At 40.1% G+C, this 23,698-nt stretch overlaps 1 protein-coding gene across 1 annotated transcript in view; it reads left to right on the top strand.

The window, feature by feature from the left end:
- The window catches only part of LOC100375074 (conserved oligomeric Golgi complex subunit 4-like), a 41,043-nt gene that overhangs the window by 5,235 nt on the left and 12,110 nt on the right, over positions 1-23,698 (top strand). The window contains exons 4-10 of the mRNA XM_085500435.1: positions 207-257; positions 835-961; positions 1,143-1,336; positions 1,628-1,784; positions 2,427-2,595; positions 3,141-3,237; positions 22,457-22,618. Coding sequence (XP_085356561.1) covers positions 207-257; positions 835-961; positions 1,143-1,336; positions 1,628-1,784; positions 2,427-2,595; positions 3,141-3,237; positions 22,457-22,618 — 957 coding nt within the window. The remainder of the gene's footprint in view (positions 1-206; positions 258-834; positions 962-1,142; positions 1,337-1,627; positions 1,785-2,426; positions 2,596-3,140; positions 3,238-22,456; positions 22,619-23,698) is intronic.

Raw genomic sequence — 23,698 nt, 5'->3', positions numbered from 1 at the left:
TAAAGGCAACAACTAGCTCTTCCTCACTGATTTTAGTGGTTTCCATATCGGTTGAAAATCCTTACAAAATTTATTCTTCTAGAGTGCACACTGTCACTGATGATGAATGTTCATTTCATTGCGTATAATTTTTGTATTTGGTCATGTAATGCAAAATCTCACCTGTAGTTTATGTCACAATCTTTTTTCTTAATTTTTCTCCTCAGAGCCGAGTACAAGAAGCAATACGCCGAGTGAATGACGTACTGGACTTGAAGGTAATATATTGTTTTTCTTTTTCCCTGCAAGTGGTTACCAGTGCCAGTCTGTACAGATTTGTATCAGAAGCACTATTGCAGATACAGACATTAGTGTGTTATATTGAAGACATTGCACACTTGATTTGATTAACATATTTAATGACCATATATGGCCATGTGACCTCATTAAGAATTTGCAACTATAATACTTGGAGCACTATTGCAGATTAGACATTCAACCAGCGCTTGTAATAAAAATGCAGGGGGATCCGCCGTCGCTGGTCGCTTTCTTGTTTGTTTTTTGAAATGCAATAAAATAAATATTATTCACCAACTAGTGCTGACCATTGCCATTGAATTGGATACCTAGGGGGGTCAATCCCCTTACTTAGTAACCTAGGGGTCTATCCCCTCACTTGATTATCTAGGGAGTCAATCCCCTGAATTAGTAACCTAAGGGGGTCTATCCTCTCACTTGCTTATCTAGGGAGTCAATCCTCTGAATTAGTAACCTAGGGAGTCAATCCCAACTTAAGGAGTCCACTTAAATAGTTAACAATATATGTTATTGAGAATAAATATTTCTTTATTTCAGTTTTGTACTGATGGTGTGCAAACAGCTTTGCAGAATGAAGACTATGAGCAAGCTGCAGCACATGTACACCGATATCTAACATTAGATGAAAACGTACTCAAACAAGTCACACCAGACTCTAAAGAAGGTAACTCATCCCTCAGGTTTTACCTGAGCACCCCCAACATCAGTGGAATATTCTTTAACACCAGCCAGTCAAACAACCAACTAGTTTTCAATCTTTCATATGTGGCCATGCCATACATCAGGTTAATTTCTGATCCTTACAGCCATTTTATCAAATGTTTCTCTATGTGTTTGCTTCCTAGATAGTGGTCTTGATGCTTCCCTCCAGCTTCTCCATGAAGCTGAACAACAGCTGAAAGCAATTGTCAATGTTAAATTTGACGATGCTGTTAAAACACGTGATTTAGCATCCGTGGAAAGGTTCTTCAAAATTTTCCCATTATTGGGTTTACACGATGAAGGTCTCGAAAAATTCTCTATGTATTTATGCACTCAGGTAAGTTGTGTACTATACCATAAATTCTGCTTTTGCACAATTTTTATTTAGACAGTCTTAGATATATCTGTTTCATTTCATAGTTTCATATCCCAATTCCCAGCCATTTGAAGGTTAGACTTATAACACTAATCATTAAATACACCCACATCATTTTGTTTTTAATGATCTTTGATTGAAAAATTATGTAAAATTATTCGCAAATTAACTTACAAATTATAAAAAAATCATGAAAATGTTTCACCAACATTTTACATTTTCTGAATGGTCATTTGACTTGCTTCTTTACAGATTGCCAATACGTCAAGACAAAATTTAGAGATTGCTTTGGGGACTGAATCAAATGAGAGGAGAGCCAATGTTATTTACGCTGACACTATCACACTGTTGTTTGAAGGTATTGCCCGAGTGGTGGAAATTCACCAACCACTTATAGAAACGTATTACGGTGAGTACAAATTCACTTCCACTATTCCATTTTTTCTTCACTCATTTTCAAAGATTTTACTCTCTTGCCATATGGTAATGCTGTGTTGTAGATTACATTACTGATAACGAAATGCAGAAGTGAATTATTGAAGTACGAACTGTTGGAATTAGTTTCAACCAAAAAACGGCATGATTTAAAAAAAATTAAGGTAATTAGCAATTTTTGAAAGGTATATAATGAAGTATTTACCGCCTTTCACAGTTGTTAACAGGTCATTGTCGAAGTGCAGTTTATGCATAGTTGACGTGGTTTACGTGCATTCGCTTGCTATTTATGACTGTATTATATAAATTCGATAAGCGGTATTCAGAGAAATCAAACAATGCTCAAAGACCAGATTTTATGAGTAGACAGTCAAATTTGATGCATTTTTGAAGGGATGAATGCTTTGTCGAATGTGACCCCCCTAAATAGAAGAAGTGGGATGTGAACGCTTAGTCAAGCATGGGTGCTAAGTCGGGATGAGTATAGTAAATGCAAATGATTTATATGCACCTATATTGGAATTGCACTTCTAATAAAGCAAATGCAGTATTTTAGGATTTTTAATAATAAGATTTGTAAAAGGAAATATTAATTATGAATATTTAATAATTTCAGGTCCTGGTCGGATGTTGTCCATGATGCGCTCATTACAAAAAGAATGCGACATTCAAGTTAAGAAGATTATAGACTCTTTTATAAAAAATAGAGAATTTGACAAGAAGGCTCAGCAAGTTCAACAAAACATGATGTCATCGTACAAAACTAATGTTAATCAAGCAGACAGGTGCGTTGTTGTTTTTTCGATTCTTTGATTTTCAGTTACCAGTATACTTAAAGCGGGAGGGTCGTCACCTGCGCACAGGCGGGAATTGAGTCCCAATCGACGATAGCAACACACGATAAAAACGCAGAGGCTCATGCGTAGATGCTTGTTTGTAAACAATGATACTATATGGCCATCTGACGCATCCGCAGGTGATGACACCCCCGCTTTAATGTATTTACTCATTACAGACATCATATGTATATAGACAGTTCCACCAACAGGATTTCCTGTTATAATAATTTAACAGTAAATGGCAGTAACTCTGACTTTTGATCTTGTCTGTCATGTCAGCTGTATCTATACCGATTTAGTTTCATGACAGATGCATTTTTTTATGAATTTTGCCTGCCTAGGAAAAGCACCAATTTCTGTAGCCGTGAATATTTCTTTGTTATCCTTTAAACAGTGATTATGTTAGTTCTTGCTTAAAATTTTGATTTTGCAAATTCTTTCAAATTATTAAATCTAAAAATAATAATAATGTGTGTTTAATTTAATACCAGGTTGGATCCTAGGGAACTAGATGTTATGTTGGCTGAAGTAACGTTAGCAAATGCCAGAACTGAACTTTACATAAGATTTTTCAGGCGGAGGGTTTTGGTGAGTCGATCATAACGTATGAATACCAGTTGATTTGAATTCAGATGTGTGACTAATTGACTCAAGGGCTCTGATTTGTTGTTGCTCTGAAAAATGGAATGTGCACACAATTCCTGTCATTGAGTTATGGGGCTTTATGACTGAACTAACATTGAGTGAGTTATGGGGCTTGTTGACACTGAAGTAACATTGAGTGAGTTATGGGGCTTGAAGACACTGAACTAACATTGAGTGAGTTATGGGGCTTGATGACACTGAACTAACATTGAGTGAGTTATGGGGCTTGATGACACTGAACTAACATTGAGTGAGTTATGATGCTTGATGACACTGAACTAACATTGAGTGAGTTATGGGGCTTGATGACACTGAACTAACATTGAGTGAGTTATGATGCTTGATGACACTGAACTAACATTGAGTGAGTTATGGGGCTTGATGACACTGAACTAACATTGAGCGAGTTATAGGGCTTGATGACACTGAACTAACATTGAGTGAGTTATGGGGCTTGATGACACTGAACTAACATTGAGTGAGTTATGGGGCTTGTTGACACTGAAGTAACATTGAGTGAGTTATGGGGCTTGATGACACTAAACTAACATTGAGTGACTTATGGGGCTTGATGACACTGAACTAACATTGAGTGACTTATGGGGCTTGATAACACTGAACTAACATTGAGTGAGTTATGGGGCTTGATGACACTGAACAAACATTGAGTGACTTATGGGGCTTGATGACACTGAACTAACATTGAGTGAGTGACGGGGGCTTGATGACACTGAACTAACATTGAGTGAGTTATGGGACTTGATGACACTTAACTAACTTTGAGTGAGTTATGGGGCTTGATGACACTGAACTAACATTGAGTGACTTATGGGGCTTGATGACACTGAACTAACATTGAGTGAGTGACGGGGGGCTTGATGACACTGAACTAACATTGAGTGAGTTATGGGGCTTGATGACACTGAACTAACATTGAGTGACTTATGGGGCTTGATGACACTGAACTAACATTGAGTGAGTGACGAGGGGCTTGATGACACTGAACTAACATTGAGTGAGTTATGGGGCTTGATGACACTGAACTAACATTGAGTGAGTTATGGGGATTGATGACACTGAACTAACATTGAGTGACTTATGGGGCTTGATAACACTGAACTAACATTGAGTGAGTTATGGGGCTTGATGACACTGAACAAACATTGAGTGACTTATGGGGCTTGATGACACTGAACTAACATTGAGTGAGTGACGGGGGGCTTGATGACACTGAACTAACATTGAGTGAGTTATGGGGCTTGATGACACTGAACTAACATTGAGTGACTTATGGGGCTTGATGACACTGAACTAACATTGAGTGAGTGACGAGGGGCTTGATGACACTGAACTAACATTGAGTGAGTTATGGGACTTGATGACACTTAACTAACTTTGAGTGAGTTATGGGGCTTGATGACACTGAACTAACATTGAGTGACTTATGGGGCTTGATGACACTGAACTAACATTGAGTGAGTGACGGGGGGCTTGATGACACTGAACTAACATTGAGTGAGTTATGGGGCTTGATGACACTGAACTAACATTGAGTGACTTATGGGGCTTGATGACACTGAACTAACATTGAGTGAGTGACGAGGGGCTTGATGACACTGAACTAACATTGAGTGAGTTATGGGGCTTGATGACACTGAACTAACATTGAGTGAGTTATGGGGATTGATGACACTGAACTAACATTGAGTGAGTTATGGGGCTTGATGACACTGAACTAACATTGAGTGAGTTATGAGGCTTGATGACACTGAACTAACATTGAGTGAGTTATAGGGCTTGATAACACTGAACTAACATTGAGTGAGTTATGGGGCTTGATGACACTGAACTAACATTGAGTGAGTTATGGGGCTTGTTGACACTGAAGTAACATTGAGTGAGTTATGGGGCTTGATGACACTAAACTAACATTGAGTGACTTATGGGGCTTGATGACACTGAACTAACATTGAGTGACTTATGGGGCTTGATAACACTGAACTAACATTGAGTGAGTTATGGGGCTTGATGACACTGAACAAACATTGAGTGACTTATGGGGCTTGATGACACTGAACTAACATTGAGTGAGTGACGGGGGCTTGATGACACTGAACTAACATTGAGTGAGTTATGGGACTTGATGACACTTAACTAACTTTGAGTGAGTTATGGGGCTTGATGACACTGAACTAACATTGAGTGACTTATGGGGCTTGATGACACTGAACTAACATTGAGTGAGTGACGGGGGGCTTGATGACACTGAACTAACATTGAGTGAGTTATGGGGCTTGATGACACTGAACTAACATTGAGTGACTTATGGGGCTTGATGACACTGAACTAACATTGAGTGAGTGACGAGGGGCTTGATGACACTGAACTAACATTGAGTGAGTTATGGGGCTTGATGACACTGAACTAACATTGAGTGAGTTATGGGGATTGATGACACTGAACTAACATTGAGTGAGTTATGGGGCTTGATGACACTGAACTAACATTGAGTGAGTTATGGGGTTTGATGACACTAAACTAACATTTATTGAGTTATGAGGCTTGATGACACTGAACTAACATTGAGTGAGTTATGAGGCTTGATGACACTGAAGTAACATTGAGTGAGTTATGGGGCTTGATGACACTGAAGTAACATTGAGTGAGTTATGGGGCTTGATGACACTGAACTAACATTGAGTGAGATATGGAGCTTGATGACACTGAACTAACATTGAGTGAGTTATATAGGGCTTGATGACACTGAACTAACATTGAGTGAGTTATGGGGCTTGATGACACTGAACTAACATTGAGTGAGTTATGGGGCTTTATGACTGAACTAACATTGAGTGAGTTATGGGGCTTGATGACACTGAACTAACATTGAGTGAGTGACGGGGGGCTTGATGACACTGAACTAACATTGAGTTATGCGGCTTAATGACACTAAACTAACATTTATTGAGTTATGTGGCTTGATGACACTGAACTAACATTGAGTGAGTTATGAGGCTTGATGACACTGAACTAACGTTGAGTGAGTTATATAGGGCTTGATGACACTGAACTAACATTGAGTTATGGGGCTTGATGACACTAAACTAACATTGAGTGACTTATGGGGCTTGATGACACTGAACTAACATTGAGTGACTTATGGGGCTTGATAACACTGAACTAACATTGAGTGAGTTATTGGGCTTGATGACACTGAACAAACATTGAGTGACTTATGGGGCTTGATGACACTGAACTAACATTGAGTGAGTGACGGGGGCTTGATGACACTGAACTAACATTGAGTGAGTTATGGGACTTGATGACACTTAACTAACTTTGAGTGAGTTATGGGGCTTGATGACACTGAACTAACATTGAGTGACTTATGGGGCTTGATGACACTGAACTAACATTGAGTGAGTGACGGGGGGCTTGATGACACTGAACTAACATTGAGTGAGTTATGGGGCTTGATGACACTGAACTAACATTGAGTGACTTATGGGGCTTGATGACACTGAACTAACATTGAGTGAGTGACGAGGGGCTTGATGACACTGAACTAACATTGAGTGAGTTATGGGGCTTGATGACACTGAACTAACATTGAGTGAGTTATGGGGATTGATGACACTGAACTAACATTGAGTGAGTTATGGGGCTTGATGACACTGAACTAACATTGAGTGAGTTATGGGGTTTGATGACACTAAACTAACATTTATTGAGTTATGAGGCTTGATGACACTGAACTAACATTGAGTGAGTTATGAGGCTTGATGACACTGAAGTAACATTGAGTGAGTTATGGGGCTTGATGACACTGAAGTAACATTGAGTGAGTTATGGGGCTTGATGACACTGAACTAACATTGAGTGAGATATGGAGCTTGATGACACTGAACTAACATTGAGTGAGTTATATAGGGCTTGATGACACTGAACTAACATTGAGTGAGTTATGGGGCTTGATGACACTGAACTAACATTGAGTGAGTTATGGGGCTTTATGACTGAACTAACATTGAGTGAGTTATGGGGCTTGATGACACTGAACTAACATTGAGTGAGTGACGGGGGGCTTGATGACACTGAACTAACATTGAGTTATGCGGCTTAATGACACTAAACTAACATTTATTGAGTTATGTGGCTTGATGACACTGAACTAACATTGAGTGAGTTATGAGGCTTGATGACACTGAACTAACGTTGAGTGAGTTATATAGGGCTTGATGACACTGAATTAATATTGAGTGAGTTATGAGGCTTGATGACACTGAACTAACATTGAGTGAGTTATGGGGCTTGTTGACACTGAAGTAACATTGAGTGAGTTATGGGGCTTGAAGACACTGAACTAACATTGAGTGATTTATGGGGCTTGATGACACTGAAGTAACATTGAGTGAGGAGTTATAGGGCTTGATGACACTGAACTAACATTGAGTGATTTATGGGACTTGATGACACTGAACTAACATTGAGTGAGTTATGGGGCTTGATGGCACTGAACTAACATTGAGTGAGTTATGGGGCTTGTTGACACTAAACTAACATTGAGTGACTTATGGGGCTTGATGACACTGAACTAACATTGAGTGAGTGACGAGGGGCTTGATGACACTGAACTAACATTGAGTGAGTTATGGGGCTTGATGACACTGAACTAACATTGAGTGAGTTATGGGGCTTGATGACACTGAACTAAAATTGAGTGAGTTATGGGGCTTGATGACACTAAACTAACATTTATTGAGTTATGAGGCTTGATGACACTGAATTAACATTGAGTGAGTTATGGGGCTTGATGACACTGAACTAAAATTGAGTGAGTTATGGGGCTTGATGACACTAAACTAACATTTATTGAGTTATGAGGCTTGATGACACTGAATTAACATTGAGTGAGTTATGAGGCTTGATGACACTGAACTAACATTGAGTGAGTTATGGGGCTTGATGACACTGAAGTAACATTGAGTGAGTTATGGGGCTTGATGACACTGAACTAACATTGAGTGAGATATGGAGCTTGATGACACTGAACTAACATTGAGTGAGTGACGGGGCTTGATGAAACTGAACTAACATTGATTGAGTGACGGGGGGCTTGATGACACTGAACTAACATTGAGTGAGTTATGGGGCTTGATGACACTGAACTAACATTGAGTGAGTTATGGGGCTTGATGACACTGAACTAACATTGAGTGAGTTATGGGGCTTGATGACACTGAATTAACATTAAGTGAGTTATGAGGCTTGATGACACTGAACTAACATTGAGTGAGTTATGGGGCTAGATGACACTGAACTAATATTGAGTGAGTTATGAGGCTTGATGACACTGAACTAACATTGAGTGAGTTATGGGGCTTGATGACACTGAATTAACATTAAGTGAGTTACGGGGCTTGATGACACTGAACAAACATTGAGTGAGTTATGGGGCTTGATGACACTGAACTAACATTGAGTGAGTTATGGGGCTTGATGACACTGAACTAACATTGAGTGAGATATGGGGCTTGATAACACTGAACTAACATTGAGTGACGAGGGGCTTGATGACACTGAACTAACATTGAGTGAGTGACGAGGGGCTTGATGACACTGAACTAACATTGAGTGAGTTATGATGCTTGATGACACTGAACTAACATTGAGTGAGTTATGGGGCTTGATGACACTGAACTAACATTGAGTGAGTTATGATGCTTGATGACACTGAACTAACATTGAGTGAGTTATGGGGCTTGATGACACTGAACTAACATTGAGCGAGTTATAGGGCTTGATGACACTGAACTAACATTGAGTGAGTTATGGGGCTTGATGACACTGAACTAACATTGAGTGAGTTATGGGGCTTGTTGACACTGAAGTAACATTGAGTGAGTTATGGGGCTTGATGACACTAAACTAACATTGAGTGACTTATGGGGCTTGATGACACTGAACTAACATTGAGTGACTTATGGGGCTTGATAACACTGAACTAACATTGAGTGAGTTATGGGGCTTGATGACACTGAACAAACATTGAGTGACTTATGGGGCTTGATGACACTGAACTAACATTGAGTGAGTGACGGGGGCTTGATGACACTGAACTAACATTGAGTGAGTTATGGGACTTGATGACACTTAACTAACTTTGAGTGAGTTATGGGGCTTGATGACACTGAACTAACATTGAGTGACTTATGGGGCTTGATGACACTGAACTAACATTGAGTGAGTGACGGGGGGCTTGATGACACTGAACTAACATTGAGTGAGTTATGGGGCTTGATGACACTGAACTAACATTGAGTGACTTATGGGGCTTGATGACACTGAACTAACATTGAGTGAGTGACGAGGGGCTTGATGACACTGAACTAACATTGAGTGAGTTATGGGGCTTGATGACACTGAACTAACATTGAGTGAGTTATGGGGATTGATGACACTGAACTAACATTGAGTGACTTATGGGGCTTGATAACACTGAACTAACATTGAGTGAGTTATGGGGCTTGATGACACTGAACAAACATTGAGTGACTTATGGGGCTTGATGACACTGAACTAACATTGAGTGAGTGACGGGGGGCTTGATGACACTGAACTAACATTGAGTGAGTTATGGGGCTTGATGACACTGAACTAACATTGAGTGACTTATGGGGCTTGATGACACTGAACTAACATTGAGTGAGTGACGAGGGGCTTGATGACACTGAACTAACATTGAGTGAGTTATGGGACTTGATGACACTTAACTAACTTTGAGTGAGTTATGGGGCTTGATGACACTGAACTAACATTGAGTGACTTATGGGGCTTGATGACACTGAACTAACATTGAGTGAGTGACGGGGGGCTTGATGACACTGAACTAACATTGAGTGAGTTATGGGGCTTGATGACACTGAACTAACATTGAGTGACTTATGGGGCTTGATGACACTGAACTAACATTGAGTGAGTGACGAGGGGCTTGATGACACTGAACTAACATTGAGTGAGTTATGGGGCTTGATGACACTGAACTAACATTGAGTGAGTTATGGGGATTGATGACACTGAACTAACATTGAGTGAGTTATGGGGCTTGATGACACTGAACTAACATTGAGTGAGTTATGAGGCTTGATGACACTGAACTAACATTGAGTGAGTTATAGGGCTTGATAACACTGAACTAACATTGAGTGAGTTATGGGGCTTGATGACACTGAACTAACATTGAGTGAGTTATGGGGCTTGTTGACACTGAAGTAACATTGAGTGAGTTATGGGGCTTGATGACACTAAACTAACATTGAGTGACTTATGGGGCTTGATGACACTGAACTAACATTGAGTGACTTATGGGGCTTGATAACACTGAACTAACATTGAGTGAGTTATGGGGCTTGATGACACTGAACAAACATTGAGTGACTTATGGGGCTTGATGACACTGAACTAACATTGAGTGAGTGACGGGGGCTTGATGACACTGAACTAACATTGAGTGAGTTATGGGACTTGATGACACTTAACTAACTTTGAGTGAGTTATGGGGCTTGATGACACTGAACTAACATTGAGTGACTTATGGGGCTTGATGACACTGAACTAACATTGAGTGAGTGACGGGGGGCTTGATGACACTGAACTAACATTGAGTGAGTTATGGGGCTTGATGACACTGAACTAACATTGAGTGACTTATGGGGCTTGATGACACTGAACTAACATTGAGTGAGTGACGAGGGGCTTGATGACACTGAACTAACATTGAGTGAGTTATGGGGCTTGATGACACTGAACTAACATTGAGTGAGTTATGGGGATTGATGACACTGAACTAACATTGAGTGAGTTATGGGGCTTGATGACACTGAACTAACATTGAGTGAGTTATGGGGTTTGATGACACTAAACTAACATTTATTGAGTTATGAGGCTTGATGACACTGAACTAACATTGAGTGAGTTATGAGGCTTGATGACACTGAAGTAACATTGAGTGAGTTATGGGGCTTGATGACACTGAAGTAACATTGAGTGAGTTATGGGGCTTGATGACACTGAACTAACATTGAGTGAGATATGGAGCTTGATGACACTGAACTAACATTGAGTGAGTTATATAGGGCTTGATGACACTGAACTAACATTGAGTGAGTTATGGGGCTTGATGACACTGAACTAACATTGAGTGAGTTATGGGGCTTTATGACTGAACTAACATTGAGTGAGTTATGGGGCTTGATGACACTGAACTAACATTGAGTGAGTGACGGGGGGCTTGATGACACTGAACTAACATTGAGTTATGCGGCTTAATGACACTAAACTAACATTTATTGAGTTATGTGGCTTGATGACACTGAACTAACATTGAGTGAGTTATGAGGCTTGATGACACTGAACTAACGTTGAGTGAGTTATATAGGGCTTGATGACACTGAACTAACATTGAGTTATGGGGCTTGATGACACTAAACTAACATTGAGTGACTTATGGGGCTTGATGACACTGAACTAACATTGAGTGACTTATGGGGCTTGATAACACTGAACTAACATTGAGTGAGTTATTGGGCTTGATGACACTGAACAAACATTGAGTGACTTATGGGGCTTGATGACACTGAACTAACATTGAGTGAGTGACGGGGGCTTGATGACACTGAACTAACATTGAGTGAGTTATGGGACTTGATGACACTTAACTAACTTTGAGTGAGTTATGGGGCTTGATGACACTGAACTAACATTGAGTGACTTATGGGGCTTGATGACACTGAACTAACATTGAGTGAGTGACGGGGGGCTTGATGACACTGAACTAACATTGAGTGAGTTATGGGGCTTGATGACACTGAACTAACATTGAGTGACTTATGGGGCTTGATGACACTGAACTAACATTGAGTGAGTGACGAGGGGCTTGATGACACTGAACTAACATTGAGTGAGTTATGGGGCTTGATGACACTGAACTAACATTGAGTGAGTTATGGGGATTGATGACACTGAACTAACATTGAGTGAGTTATGGGGATTGATGACACTGAACTAACATTGAGTGAGTTATGGGGCTTGATGACACTGAACTAACATTGAGTGAGTTATGGGGTTTGATGACACTAAACTAACATTTATTGAGTTATGAGGCTTGATGACACTGAACTAACATTGAGTGAGTTATGAGGCTTGATGACACTGAAGTAACATTGAGTGAGTTATGGGGCTTGATGACACTGAAGTAACATTGAGTGAGTTATGGGGCTTGATGACACTGAACTAACATTGAGTGAGATATGGAGCTTGATGACACTGAACTAACATTGAGTGAGTTATATAGGGCTTGATGACACTGAACTAACATTGAGTGAGTTATGGGGCTTGATGACACTGAACTAACATTGAGTGAGTTATGGGGCTTTATGACTGAACTAACATTGAGTGAGTTATGGGGCTTGATGACACTGAACTAACATTGAGTGAGTGACGGGGGGCTTGATGACACTGAACTAACATTGAGTTATGCGGCTTAATGACACTAAACTAACATTTATTGAGTTATGTGGCTTGATGACACTGAACTAACATTGAGTGAGTTATGAGGCTTGATGACACTGAACTAACGTTGAGTGAGTTATATAGGGCTTGATGACACTGAATTAATATTGAGTGAGTTATGAGGCTTGATGACACTGAACTAACATTGAGTGAGTTATGGGGCTTGTTGACACTGAAGTAACATTGAGTGAGTTATGGGGCTTGAAGACACTGAACTAACATTGAGTGATTTATGGGGCTTGATGACACTGAAGTAACATTGAGTGAGGAGTTATAGGGCTTGATGACACTGAACTAACATTGAGTGATTTATGGGACTTGATGACACTGAACTAACATTGAGTGAGTTATGGGGCTTGATGGCACTGAACTAACATTGAGTGAGTTATGGGGCTTGTTGACACTAAACTAACATTGAGTGACTTATGGGGCTTGATGACACTGAACTAACATTGAGTGAGTGACGAGGGGCTTGATGACACTGAACTAACATTGAGTGAGTTATGGGGCTTGATGACACTGAACTAACATTGAGTGAGTTATGGGGCTTGATGACACTGAACTAAAATTGAGTGAGTTATGGGGCTTGATGACACTAAACTAACATTTATTGAGTTATGAGGCTTGATGACACTGAATTAACATTGAGTGAGTTATGGGGCTTGATGACACTGAACTAAAATTGAGTGAGTTATGGGGCTTGATGACACTAAACTAACATTTATTGAGTTATGAGGCTTGATGACACTGAATTAACATTGAGTGAGTTATGAGGCTTGATGACACTGAACTAACATTGAGTGAGTTATGGGGCTTGATGACACTGAAGTAACATTGAGTGAGTTATGGGGCTTGATGACACTGAACTAACATTGAGTGAGATATGGAGCTTGATGACACTGAACTAACATTGAGTGAGTGACGGGGCTTGATGAAACTGAACTAACATTGATTGAGTGACGGGGGGCTTGATGACACTGAACTAACATTGAGTGAGTTATGGGGCTTGATGACACTGAACTAACATTGAGTGAGTTATGGGGCTTGATGACACTGAACTAACATTGAGTGAGTTATGGGGCTTGATGACACTGAATTAACATTAAGTGAGTTATGAGGCTTGATGACACTGAACTAACATTGAGTGAGTTATGGGGCTAGATGACACTGAACTAATATTGAGTGAGTTATGAGGCTTGATGACACTGAACTAACATTGAGTGAGTTATGGGGCTTGATGACACTGAATTAACATTAAGTGAGTTACGGGGCTTGATGACACTGAACAAACATTGAGTGAGTTATGGGGCTTGATGACACTGAACTAACATTGAGTGAGTTATGGGGCTTGATGACACTGAACTAACATTGAGTGAGATATGGGGCTTGATAACACTGAACTAACATTGAGTGACGAGGGGCTTGATGACACTGAACTAACATTGAGTGAGTGACGAGGGGCTTGATGACACTGAACTAACATTGAGTGAGTTATGATGCTTGATGACACTGAACTAACATTGAGTGAGTTATGGGGCTTGATGACACTGAACTAACATTGAGTGAGTTATGATGCTTGATGACACTGAACTAACATTGAGTGAGTTATGGGGCTTGATGACACTGAACTAACATTGAGCGAGTTATAGGGCTTGATGACACTGAACTAACATTGAGTGAGTTATGGGGCTTGATGACACTGAACTAACATTGAGTGAGTTATGGGGCTTGTTGACACTGAAGTAACATTGAGTGAGTTATGGGGCTTGATGACACTAAACTAACATTGAGTGACTTATGGGGCTTGATGACACTGAACTAACATTGAGTGACTTATGGGGCTTGATAACACTGAACTAACATTGAGTGAGTTATGGGGCTTGATGACACTGAACAAACATTGAGTGACTTATGGGGCTTGATGACACTGAACTAACATTGAGTGAGTGACGGGGGCTTGATGACACTGAACTAACATTGAGTGAGTTATGGGACTTGATGACACTTAACTAACTTTGAGTGAGTTATGGGGCTTGATGACACTGAACTAACATTGAGTGACTTATGGGGCTTGATGACACTGAACTAACATTGAGTGAGTGACGGGGGGCTTGATGACACTGAACTAACATTGAGTGAGTTATGGGGCTTGATGACACTGAACTAACATTGAGTGACTTATGGGGCTTGATGACACTGAACTAACATTGAGTGAGTGACGAGGGGCTTGATGACACTGAACTAACATTGAGTGAGTTATGGGGCTTGATGACACTGAACTAACATTGAGTGAGTTATGGGGATTGATGACACTGAACTAACATTGAGTGACTTATGGGGCTTGATAACACTGAACTAACATTGAGTGAGTTATGGGGCTTGATGACACTGAACAAACATTGAGTGACTTATGGGGCTTGATGACACTGAACTAACATTGAGTGAGTGACGGGGGGCTTGATGACACTGAACTAACATTGAGTGAGTTATGGGGCTTGATGACACTGAACTAACATTGAGTGACTTATGGGGCTTGATGACACTGAACTAACATTGAGTGAGTGACGAGGGGCTTGATGACACTGAACTAACATTGAGTGAGTTATGGGACTTGATGACACTTAACTAACTTTGAGTGAGTTATGGGGCTTGATGACACTGAACTAACATTGAGTGACTTATGGGGCTTGATGACACTGAACTAACATTGAGTGAGTGACGGGGGGCTTGATGACACTGAACTAACATTGAGTGAGTTATGGGGCTTGATGACACTGAACTAACATTGAGTGACTTATGGGGCTTGATGACACTGAACTAACATTGAGTGAGTGACGAGGGGCTTGATGACACTGAACTAACATTGAGTGAGTTATGGGGCTTGATGACACTGAACTAACATTGAGTGAGTTATGGGGATTGATGACACTGAACTAACATTGAGTGAGTTATGGGGCTTGATGACACTGAACTAACATTGAGTGAGTTATGAGGCTTGATGACACTGAACTAACATTGAGTGAGTTATAGGGCTTGATAACACTGAACTAACATTGAGTGAGTTATGGGGCTTGATGACACTGAACTAACATTGAGTGAGTTATGGGGCTTGTTGACACTGAAGTAACATTGAGTGAGTTATGGGGCTTGATGACACTAAACTAACATTGAGTGACTTATGGGGCTTGATGACACTGAACTAACATTGAGTGACTTATGGGGCTTGATAACACTGAACTAACATTGAGTGAGTTATGGGGCTTGATGACACTGAACAAACATTGAGTGACTTATGGGGCTTGATGACACTGAACTAACATTGAGTGAGTGACGGGGGCTTGATGACACTGAACTAACATTGAGTGAGTTATGGGACTTGATGACACTTAACTAACTTTGAGTGAGTTATGGGGCTTGATGACACTGAACTAACATTGAGTGACTTATGGGGCTTGATGACACTGAACTAACATTGAGTGAGTGACGGGGGGCTTGATGACACTGAACTAACATTGAGTGAGTTATGGGGCTTGATGACACTGAACTAACATTGAGTGACTTATGGGGCTTGATGACACTGAACTAACATTGAGTGAGTGACGAGGGGCTTGATGACACTGAACTAACATTGAGTGAGTTATGGGGCTTGATGACACTGAACTAACATTGAGTGAGTTATGGGGATTGATGACACTGAACTAACATTGAGTGAGTTATGGGGCTTGATGACACTGAACTAACATTGAGTGAGTTATGGGGTTTGATGACACTAAACTAACATTTATTGAGTTATGAGGCTTGATGACACTGAACTAACATTGAGTGAGTTATGAGGCTTGATGACACTGAAGTAACATTGAGTGAGTTATGGGGCTTGATGACACTGAAGTAACATTGAGTGAGTTATGGGGCTTGATGACACTGAACTAACATTGAGTGAGATATGGAGCTTGATGACACTGAACTAACATTGAGTGAGTTATATAGGGCTTGATGACACTGAACTAACATTGAGTGAGTTATGGGGCTTGATGACACTGAACTAACATTGAGTGAGTTATGGGGCTTTATGACTGAACTAACATTGAGTGAGTTATGGGGCTTGATGACACTGAACTAACATTGAGTGAGTGACGGGGGGCTTGATGACACTGAACTAACATTGAGTTATGCGGCTTAATGACACTAAACTAACATTTATTGAGTTATGTGGCTTGATGACACTGAACTAACATTGAGTGAGTTATGAGGCTTGATGACACTGAACTAACGTTGAGTGAGTTATATAGGGCTTGATGACACTGAACTAACATTGAGTTATGGGGCTTGATGACACTAAACTAACATTGAGTGACTTATGGGGCTTGATGACACTGAACTAACATTGAGTGACTTATGGGGCTTGATAACACTGAACTAACATTGAGTGAGTTATTGGGCTTGATGACACTGAACAAACATTGAGTGACTTATGGGGCTTGATGACACTGAACTAACATTGAGTGAGTGACGGGGGCTTGATGACACTGAACTAACATTGAGTGAGTTATGGGACTTGATGACACTTAACTAACTTTGAGTGAGTTATGGGGCTTGATGACACTGAACTAACATTGAGTGACTTATGGGGCTTGATGACACTGAACTAACATTGAGTGAGTGACGGGGGGCTTGATGACACTGAACTAACATTGAGTGAGTTATGGGGCTTGATGACACTGAACTAACATTGAGTGACTTATGGGGCTTGATGACACTGAACTAACATTGAGTGAGTGACGAGGGGCTTGATGACACTGAACTAACATTGAGTGAGTTATGGGGCTTGATGACACTGAACTAACATTGAGTGAGTTATGGGGATTGATGACACTGAACTAACATTGAGTGAGTTATGGGGCTTGATGACACTGAACTAACATTGAGTGAGTTATGGGGTTTGATGACACTAAACTAACATTTATTGAGTTATGAGGCTTGATGACACTGAACTAACATTGAGTGAGTTATGAGGCTTGATGACACTGAAGTAACATTGAGTGAGTTATGGGGCTTGATGACACTGAAGTAACATTGAGTGAGTTATGGGGCTTGATGACACTGAACTAACATTGAGTGAGATATGGAGCTTGATGACACTGAACTAACATTGAGTGAGTTATATAGGGCTTGATGACACTGAACTAACATTGAGTGAGTTATGGGGCTTGATGACACTGAACTAACATTGAGTGAGTTATGGGGCTTTATGACTGAACTAACATTGAGTGAGTTATGGGGCTTGATGACACTGAACTAACATTGAGTGAGTGACGGGGGGCTTGATGACACTGAACTAACATTGAGTTATGCGGCTTAATGACACTAAACTAACATTTATTGAGTTATGTGGCTTGATGACACTGAACTAACATTGAGTGAGTTATGAGGCTTGATGACACTGAACTAACGTTGAGTGAGTTATATAGGGCTTGATGACACTGAATTAATATTGAGTGAGTTATGAGGCTTGATGACACTGAACTAACATTGAGTGAGTTATGGGGCTTGTTGACACTGAAGTAACATTGAGTGAGTTATGGGGCTTGAAGACACTGAACTAACATTGAGTGATTTATGGGGCTTGATGACACTGAAGTAACATTGAGTGAGGAGTTATAGGGCTTGATGACACTGAACTAACATTGAGTGATTTATGGGACTTGATGACACTGAACTAACATTGAGTGAGTTATGGGGCTTGATGGCACTGAACTAACATTGAGTGAGTTATGGGGCTTGTTGACACTAAACTAACATTGAGTGACTTATGGGGCTTGATGACACTGAACTAACATTGAGTGAGTGACGAGGGGCTTGATGACACTGAACTAACATTGAGTGAGTTATGGGGCTTGATGACACTGAACTAACATTGAGTGAGTTATGGGGCTTGATGACACTGAACTAAAATTGAGTGAGTTATGGGGCTTGATGACACTAAACTAACATTTATTGAGTTATGAGGCTTGATGACACTGAATTAACATTGAGTGAGTTATGGGGCTTGATGACACTGAACTAAAATTGAGTGAGTTATGGGGCTTGATGACACTAAACTAACATTTATTGAGTTATGAGGCTTGATGACACTGAATTAACATTGAGTGAGTTATGAGGCTTGATGACACTGAACTAACATTGAGTGAGTTATGGGGCTTGATGACACTGAAGTAACATTGAGTGAGTTATGGGGCTTGATGACACTGAACTAACATTGAGTGAGATATGGAGCTTGATGACACTGAACTAACATTGAGTGAGTGACGGGGCTTGATGAAACTGAACTAACATTGATTGAGTGACGGGGGGCTTGATGACACTGAACTAACATTGAGTGAGTTATGGGGCTTGATGACACTGAACTAACATTGAGTGAGTTATGGGGCTTGATGACACTGAACTAACATTGAGTGAGTTATGGGGCTTGATGACACTGAATTAACATTAAGTGAGTTATGAGGCTTGATGACACTGAACTAACATTGAGTGAGTTATGGGGCTAGATGACACTGAACTAATATTGAGTGAGTTATGAGGCTTGATGACACTGAACTAACATTGAGTGAGTTATGGGGCTTGATGACACTGAATTAACATTAAGTGAGTTACGGGGCTTGATGACACTGAACAAACATTGAGTGAGTTATGGGGCTTGATGACACTGAACTAACATTGAGTGAGTTATGGGGCTTGATGACACTGAACTAACATTGAGTGAGATATGGGGCTTGATAACACTGAACTAACATTGAGTGACGAGGGGCTTGATGACACTGAACTAACATTGAGTGAGTGACGAGGGGCTTGATGACACTGAAGTAACATTGAGTGAGTTATGAGGCTTGATGACACTGAATTAATATTGAGTGAGTTATGGGGCTTGATGACACTGAACTAACATTGAGTGAGTTATGGGGCTTGATGACACTGAACTAACATTGAGTGAGTAATAGGGCTTGATGACACTGAACTAACATTGAGTGAGTTATGGGGCTTGTTGACACTGAAGTAACATTGAGTGAGTTATGGGGCTTGATGACACTAAACTAACATTGAGTGACTTATGGGCTTGATGACACTGAACTAACATTGAGTGACTTATGGGGCTTGATGACACTGAACTAACATTGAGTGAGTTATGGGGCTTGGTGACACTGAACTAACATTGAGTGAGTTATAGGGCTTGATACCACTGAACTAACATTGAGTGAGTTATAGGGCTTGATGACACTGAACTAACATTGAGTGAGTTATAGGGCTTGATGACACTGAACTAACATTGAGTGAGTTATGGGGCTTGATGACACTGAACTAACATTGAGTGAGTTATGGGGCTTGATGACACTGAACTAACATTGAGTGAGTTATGGGGCTTGATGACACTGAACTAACATTGAGTGAGTTATGGGGCTTGATGACACTGAATTAACATTAAGTGAGTTATGAGGCTTGATGACACTGAACTAATATTGAGTGAGTTATGAGGCTTGATGACACTGAACTAACATTGAGTGAGTTATGGGGCTTGATGACACTGAATTAACATTAAGTGAGTTACGGGGCTTGATGACACTGAACAAACATTGAGTGAGTTATGGGGCTTGATGACACTGAACTAACATTGAGTGAGTTATGGGGCTTGATGACACTGAACTAACATTGAGTGAGTTATGGGGCTTGATGACACTGAACTAACATTGAGTGAGATATGGGGCTTGATAACACTGAACTAACATTGAGTGACTTATGGGGCTTGATGACACTGAACTAACATTGAGTGAGTGACGAGGGGCTTGATGACACTGAAGTAACATTGAGTGAGTTATGAGGCTTGATGACACTGAATTAATATTGAGTGAGTTATGGGGCTTGATGACACTGAACTAACATTGAGTGAGTAATAGGGCTTGATGACACTGAATTAACATTAAGTGAGTTACGGGGCTTGATGACACAGAACTAACATTGAGTGAGTTATGGGGCTTGATGACACTGAACTAACATTGAGTGAGTTATGGGGCTTGTTGACACTGAAGTAACATTGAGTGAGTTATGGGGCTTGATGACACTAAACTAACATTGAGTGACTTATGGGCTTGATGACACTGAACTAACATTGAGTGACTTATGGGGCTTGATGACACTGAACTAACATTGAGTGAGTTATGGGGCTTGGTGACACTGAACTAACATTGAGTGAGTTATAGGGCTTGATACCACTGAACTAACATTGAGTGAGTTATAGGGCTTGATGACACTGAACTAACATTGAGTGAGTTATAGGGCTTGATGACACTGAACTAACATTGAGTGAGTTATAGGGCTTGATATCACTGAACTAACATTGAGTGAGTGACGGGGGGCTTGATGACACTGAACTAACATTGAGTGAGTTATGGGGCTTGATGACACTGAACTAACATTGAGTGAGTTATGGGGCTTGTTGACACTGAACTAACATTGAGTGAGTTATAGGGCTTGATAACACTGAACTAACATTGAGTGAGTTATGGGGCTTGATGACACTGAACTAACATTGAGTGACTTATGGGCTTGATGACACTGAACTAACCTTGAGTGAGTTATAGGGCTTGATGACACTGAACAAACATTGAGTGAGTTATAGGGCTTGATAACACTGAACTAACATTGAGTGAGTTATAGGGCTTGATGACACTGAACTAACATTGAGTGAGTTATGAGGCTTGATGACACTGAAGTAACATTGAGTGAGTTGTGGGGCTTGAAGACACTGAACTAACATTGAGTGATTTATGGGGCTTGATGACACTGAACTAACATTGAGTGAGTTATAGGGCTTGATGACACTGAACAAACATTGAGTGAGTTATGGGGCTTGATGACACTGAACTAACATTGAGTGAGTTATAGGGCTTGATGACACTGAACTAACATTGAGTGAGTTATAGGGCTTGATGACACTGAACAAACATTGAGTGAGTTATGGGGCTTGATGACACTGAACTAACCTTGAGTGAGTTATAGGGCTTGATGACACTGAACAAACATTGAGTGAGTTATGGGGCTTGATGACACTGAACTAACATTGAGTGAGTTATAGGGCTTGATGACACTGAACTAACATTGAGTGAGTTATGGGGCTTGATGACACTGAACTAACATTGAGTGAGTTATGGGGCTTGATGACACTGAACTAACATTGAGTGAGTTATTGGGCTTGATGACACTGAACTAACATTGAGTGAGTTATGGGGCTTGATGACACTGAAATAACATTGAGTGAGTTATGGGGCTTGATGACACTGAACTAACATTGACTGAGTTATGGGGCTTGATGACACTGAACTAACATTGAGTGAGTTATAGGGCTTGATAACACTGAACTAACATTGAGTAAGCTATATGGTTTGATGGCTCTGTTTCTTTCTTCATTAGTATTTATTAGTGTAAGTGGATTTGAATTCTTTGTATATATTGCTGTGTTCACATTACATTCAATGTTTTGTTTTTGAATATGCAAGAATCAGTTACGAAAAATTGAAAATGTTTCCTATTTTATCATTTTTAGGCGGATCTTGAGGTGATTGACCTGAATGCTACTGAAAAACAGGAAAAATTGAGTCAGTTAGATAAAGTATTAGTGAATTGTGAATTAAGTCGTGGTATGCAGGAACTGATTGGTCATTATATTATGATGGAGGAGTATTTCATGAGAGAGACTGTTATGAAGGTGAGTAAGGGTCAAAGGTGAGTTGGGGTCAAAGGTGAATAGGTATCAAATGTGAGTTGGAGTAAAGGTAAGTAGAGGTGAGCTGGAGGTCAAATGTGAGTCCTCCATAGTCAAGGAACTATGTGTCCTACACAATGAACTTTGACTGCAACAATGTTTCTTGTCCAATAATATTATAGTTTTAACCAAATGGACATGATTTTACATTGGCCGTCAGTTAATCCCTTAGACAAACATTAGTGTGGCATATACAGTACTGTAATAGGTGATTTTCCGTACAATTGCGAGATCTCGCGAGATGCATGAAAGACGCACGTCGAACGTCTGCCGCAAAAATCAAACGATTTGATTTTAAACTAGAATTTCTTTATTTCGTAGCTTACATTGACCAGCCGATCTTCGACAGACGAATATTGCTTCCGAATACCCTTACTTAATCGAAATTGCCTATCATCAAATGTGGACAGCACATTATTAAGCATGGAAATGTCCCCGAAATACTTTCGCGTTTGACGCGACTACAACGCTATGACCTTTGTTTGTCCTGTTTTTACGTTCGATTTCACGCATAACGCGCGATTCTCGCAGTGAACGGAAAATGGTCTATTCGCCACAAGCATTCCGATGATGTATAGGTTGTTATGGTGAGTAACTTTTAGTGGGAATGTCTGAATCAGTATCAATATTTAACTTGTTGATTCCCCAAGCTGCTACTTTAATCCAATTGAATGTGATTAAGGTAGAGATGCAGGTTCTAGGGCACTTGGGAGTGAATTTTTTTTTTTTTGCTTTTGCTATTATCCAAAATATCTTGGCTATAGACTGTTGAAATTTTGTAGAATTGTGAATAGTGGAACATACTCAAAAAACGATTTTAAAATATAGATAAAAGGTACAAAATTATCACTTTTGAATGCTTAGCAAGATTTAGCAAGGCTGTACATAAATAATAAAAAAAAAAAACATGGTGAAAAAAAGAAATGACGGGATCTTCATAGTATGCACTGTATTTAACTTTTTACAAAACGATAACACATTTAAATTTGAAACTGTAACAGCCATTTTAATTATGAGTATTAG

Source organism: Saccoglossus kowalevskii, chromosome 6 (genome assembly GCF_978046115.1).
Source record: "Saccoglossus kowalevskii chromosome 6, keSacKowa6.1, whole genome shotgun sequence".
Taxonomy (NCBI): Eukaryota; Metazoa; Hemichordata; class Enteropneusta; family Harrimaniidae; genus Saccoglossus; species Saccoglossus kowalevskii.
The sequence above is the reverse complement of the archived record's forward strand: the minus strand, read 5'-3'. Positions and strand labels throughout refer to the sequence as shown.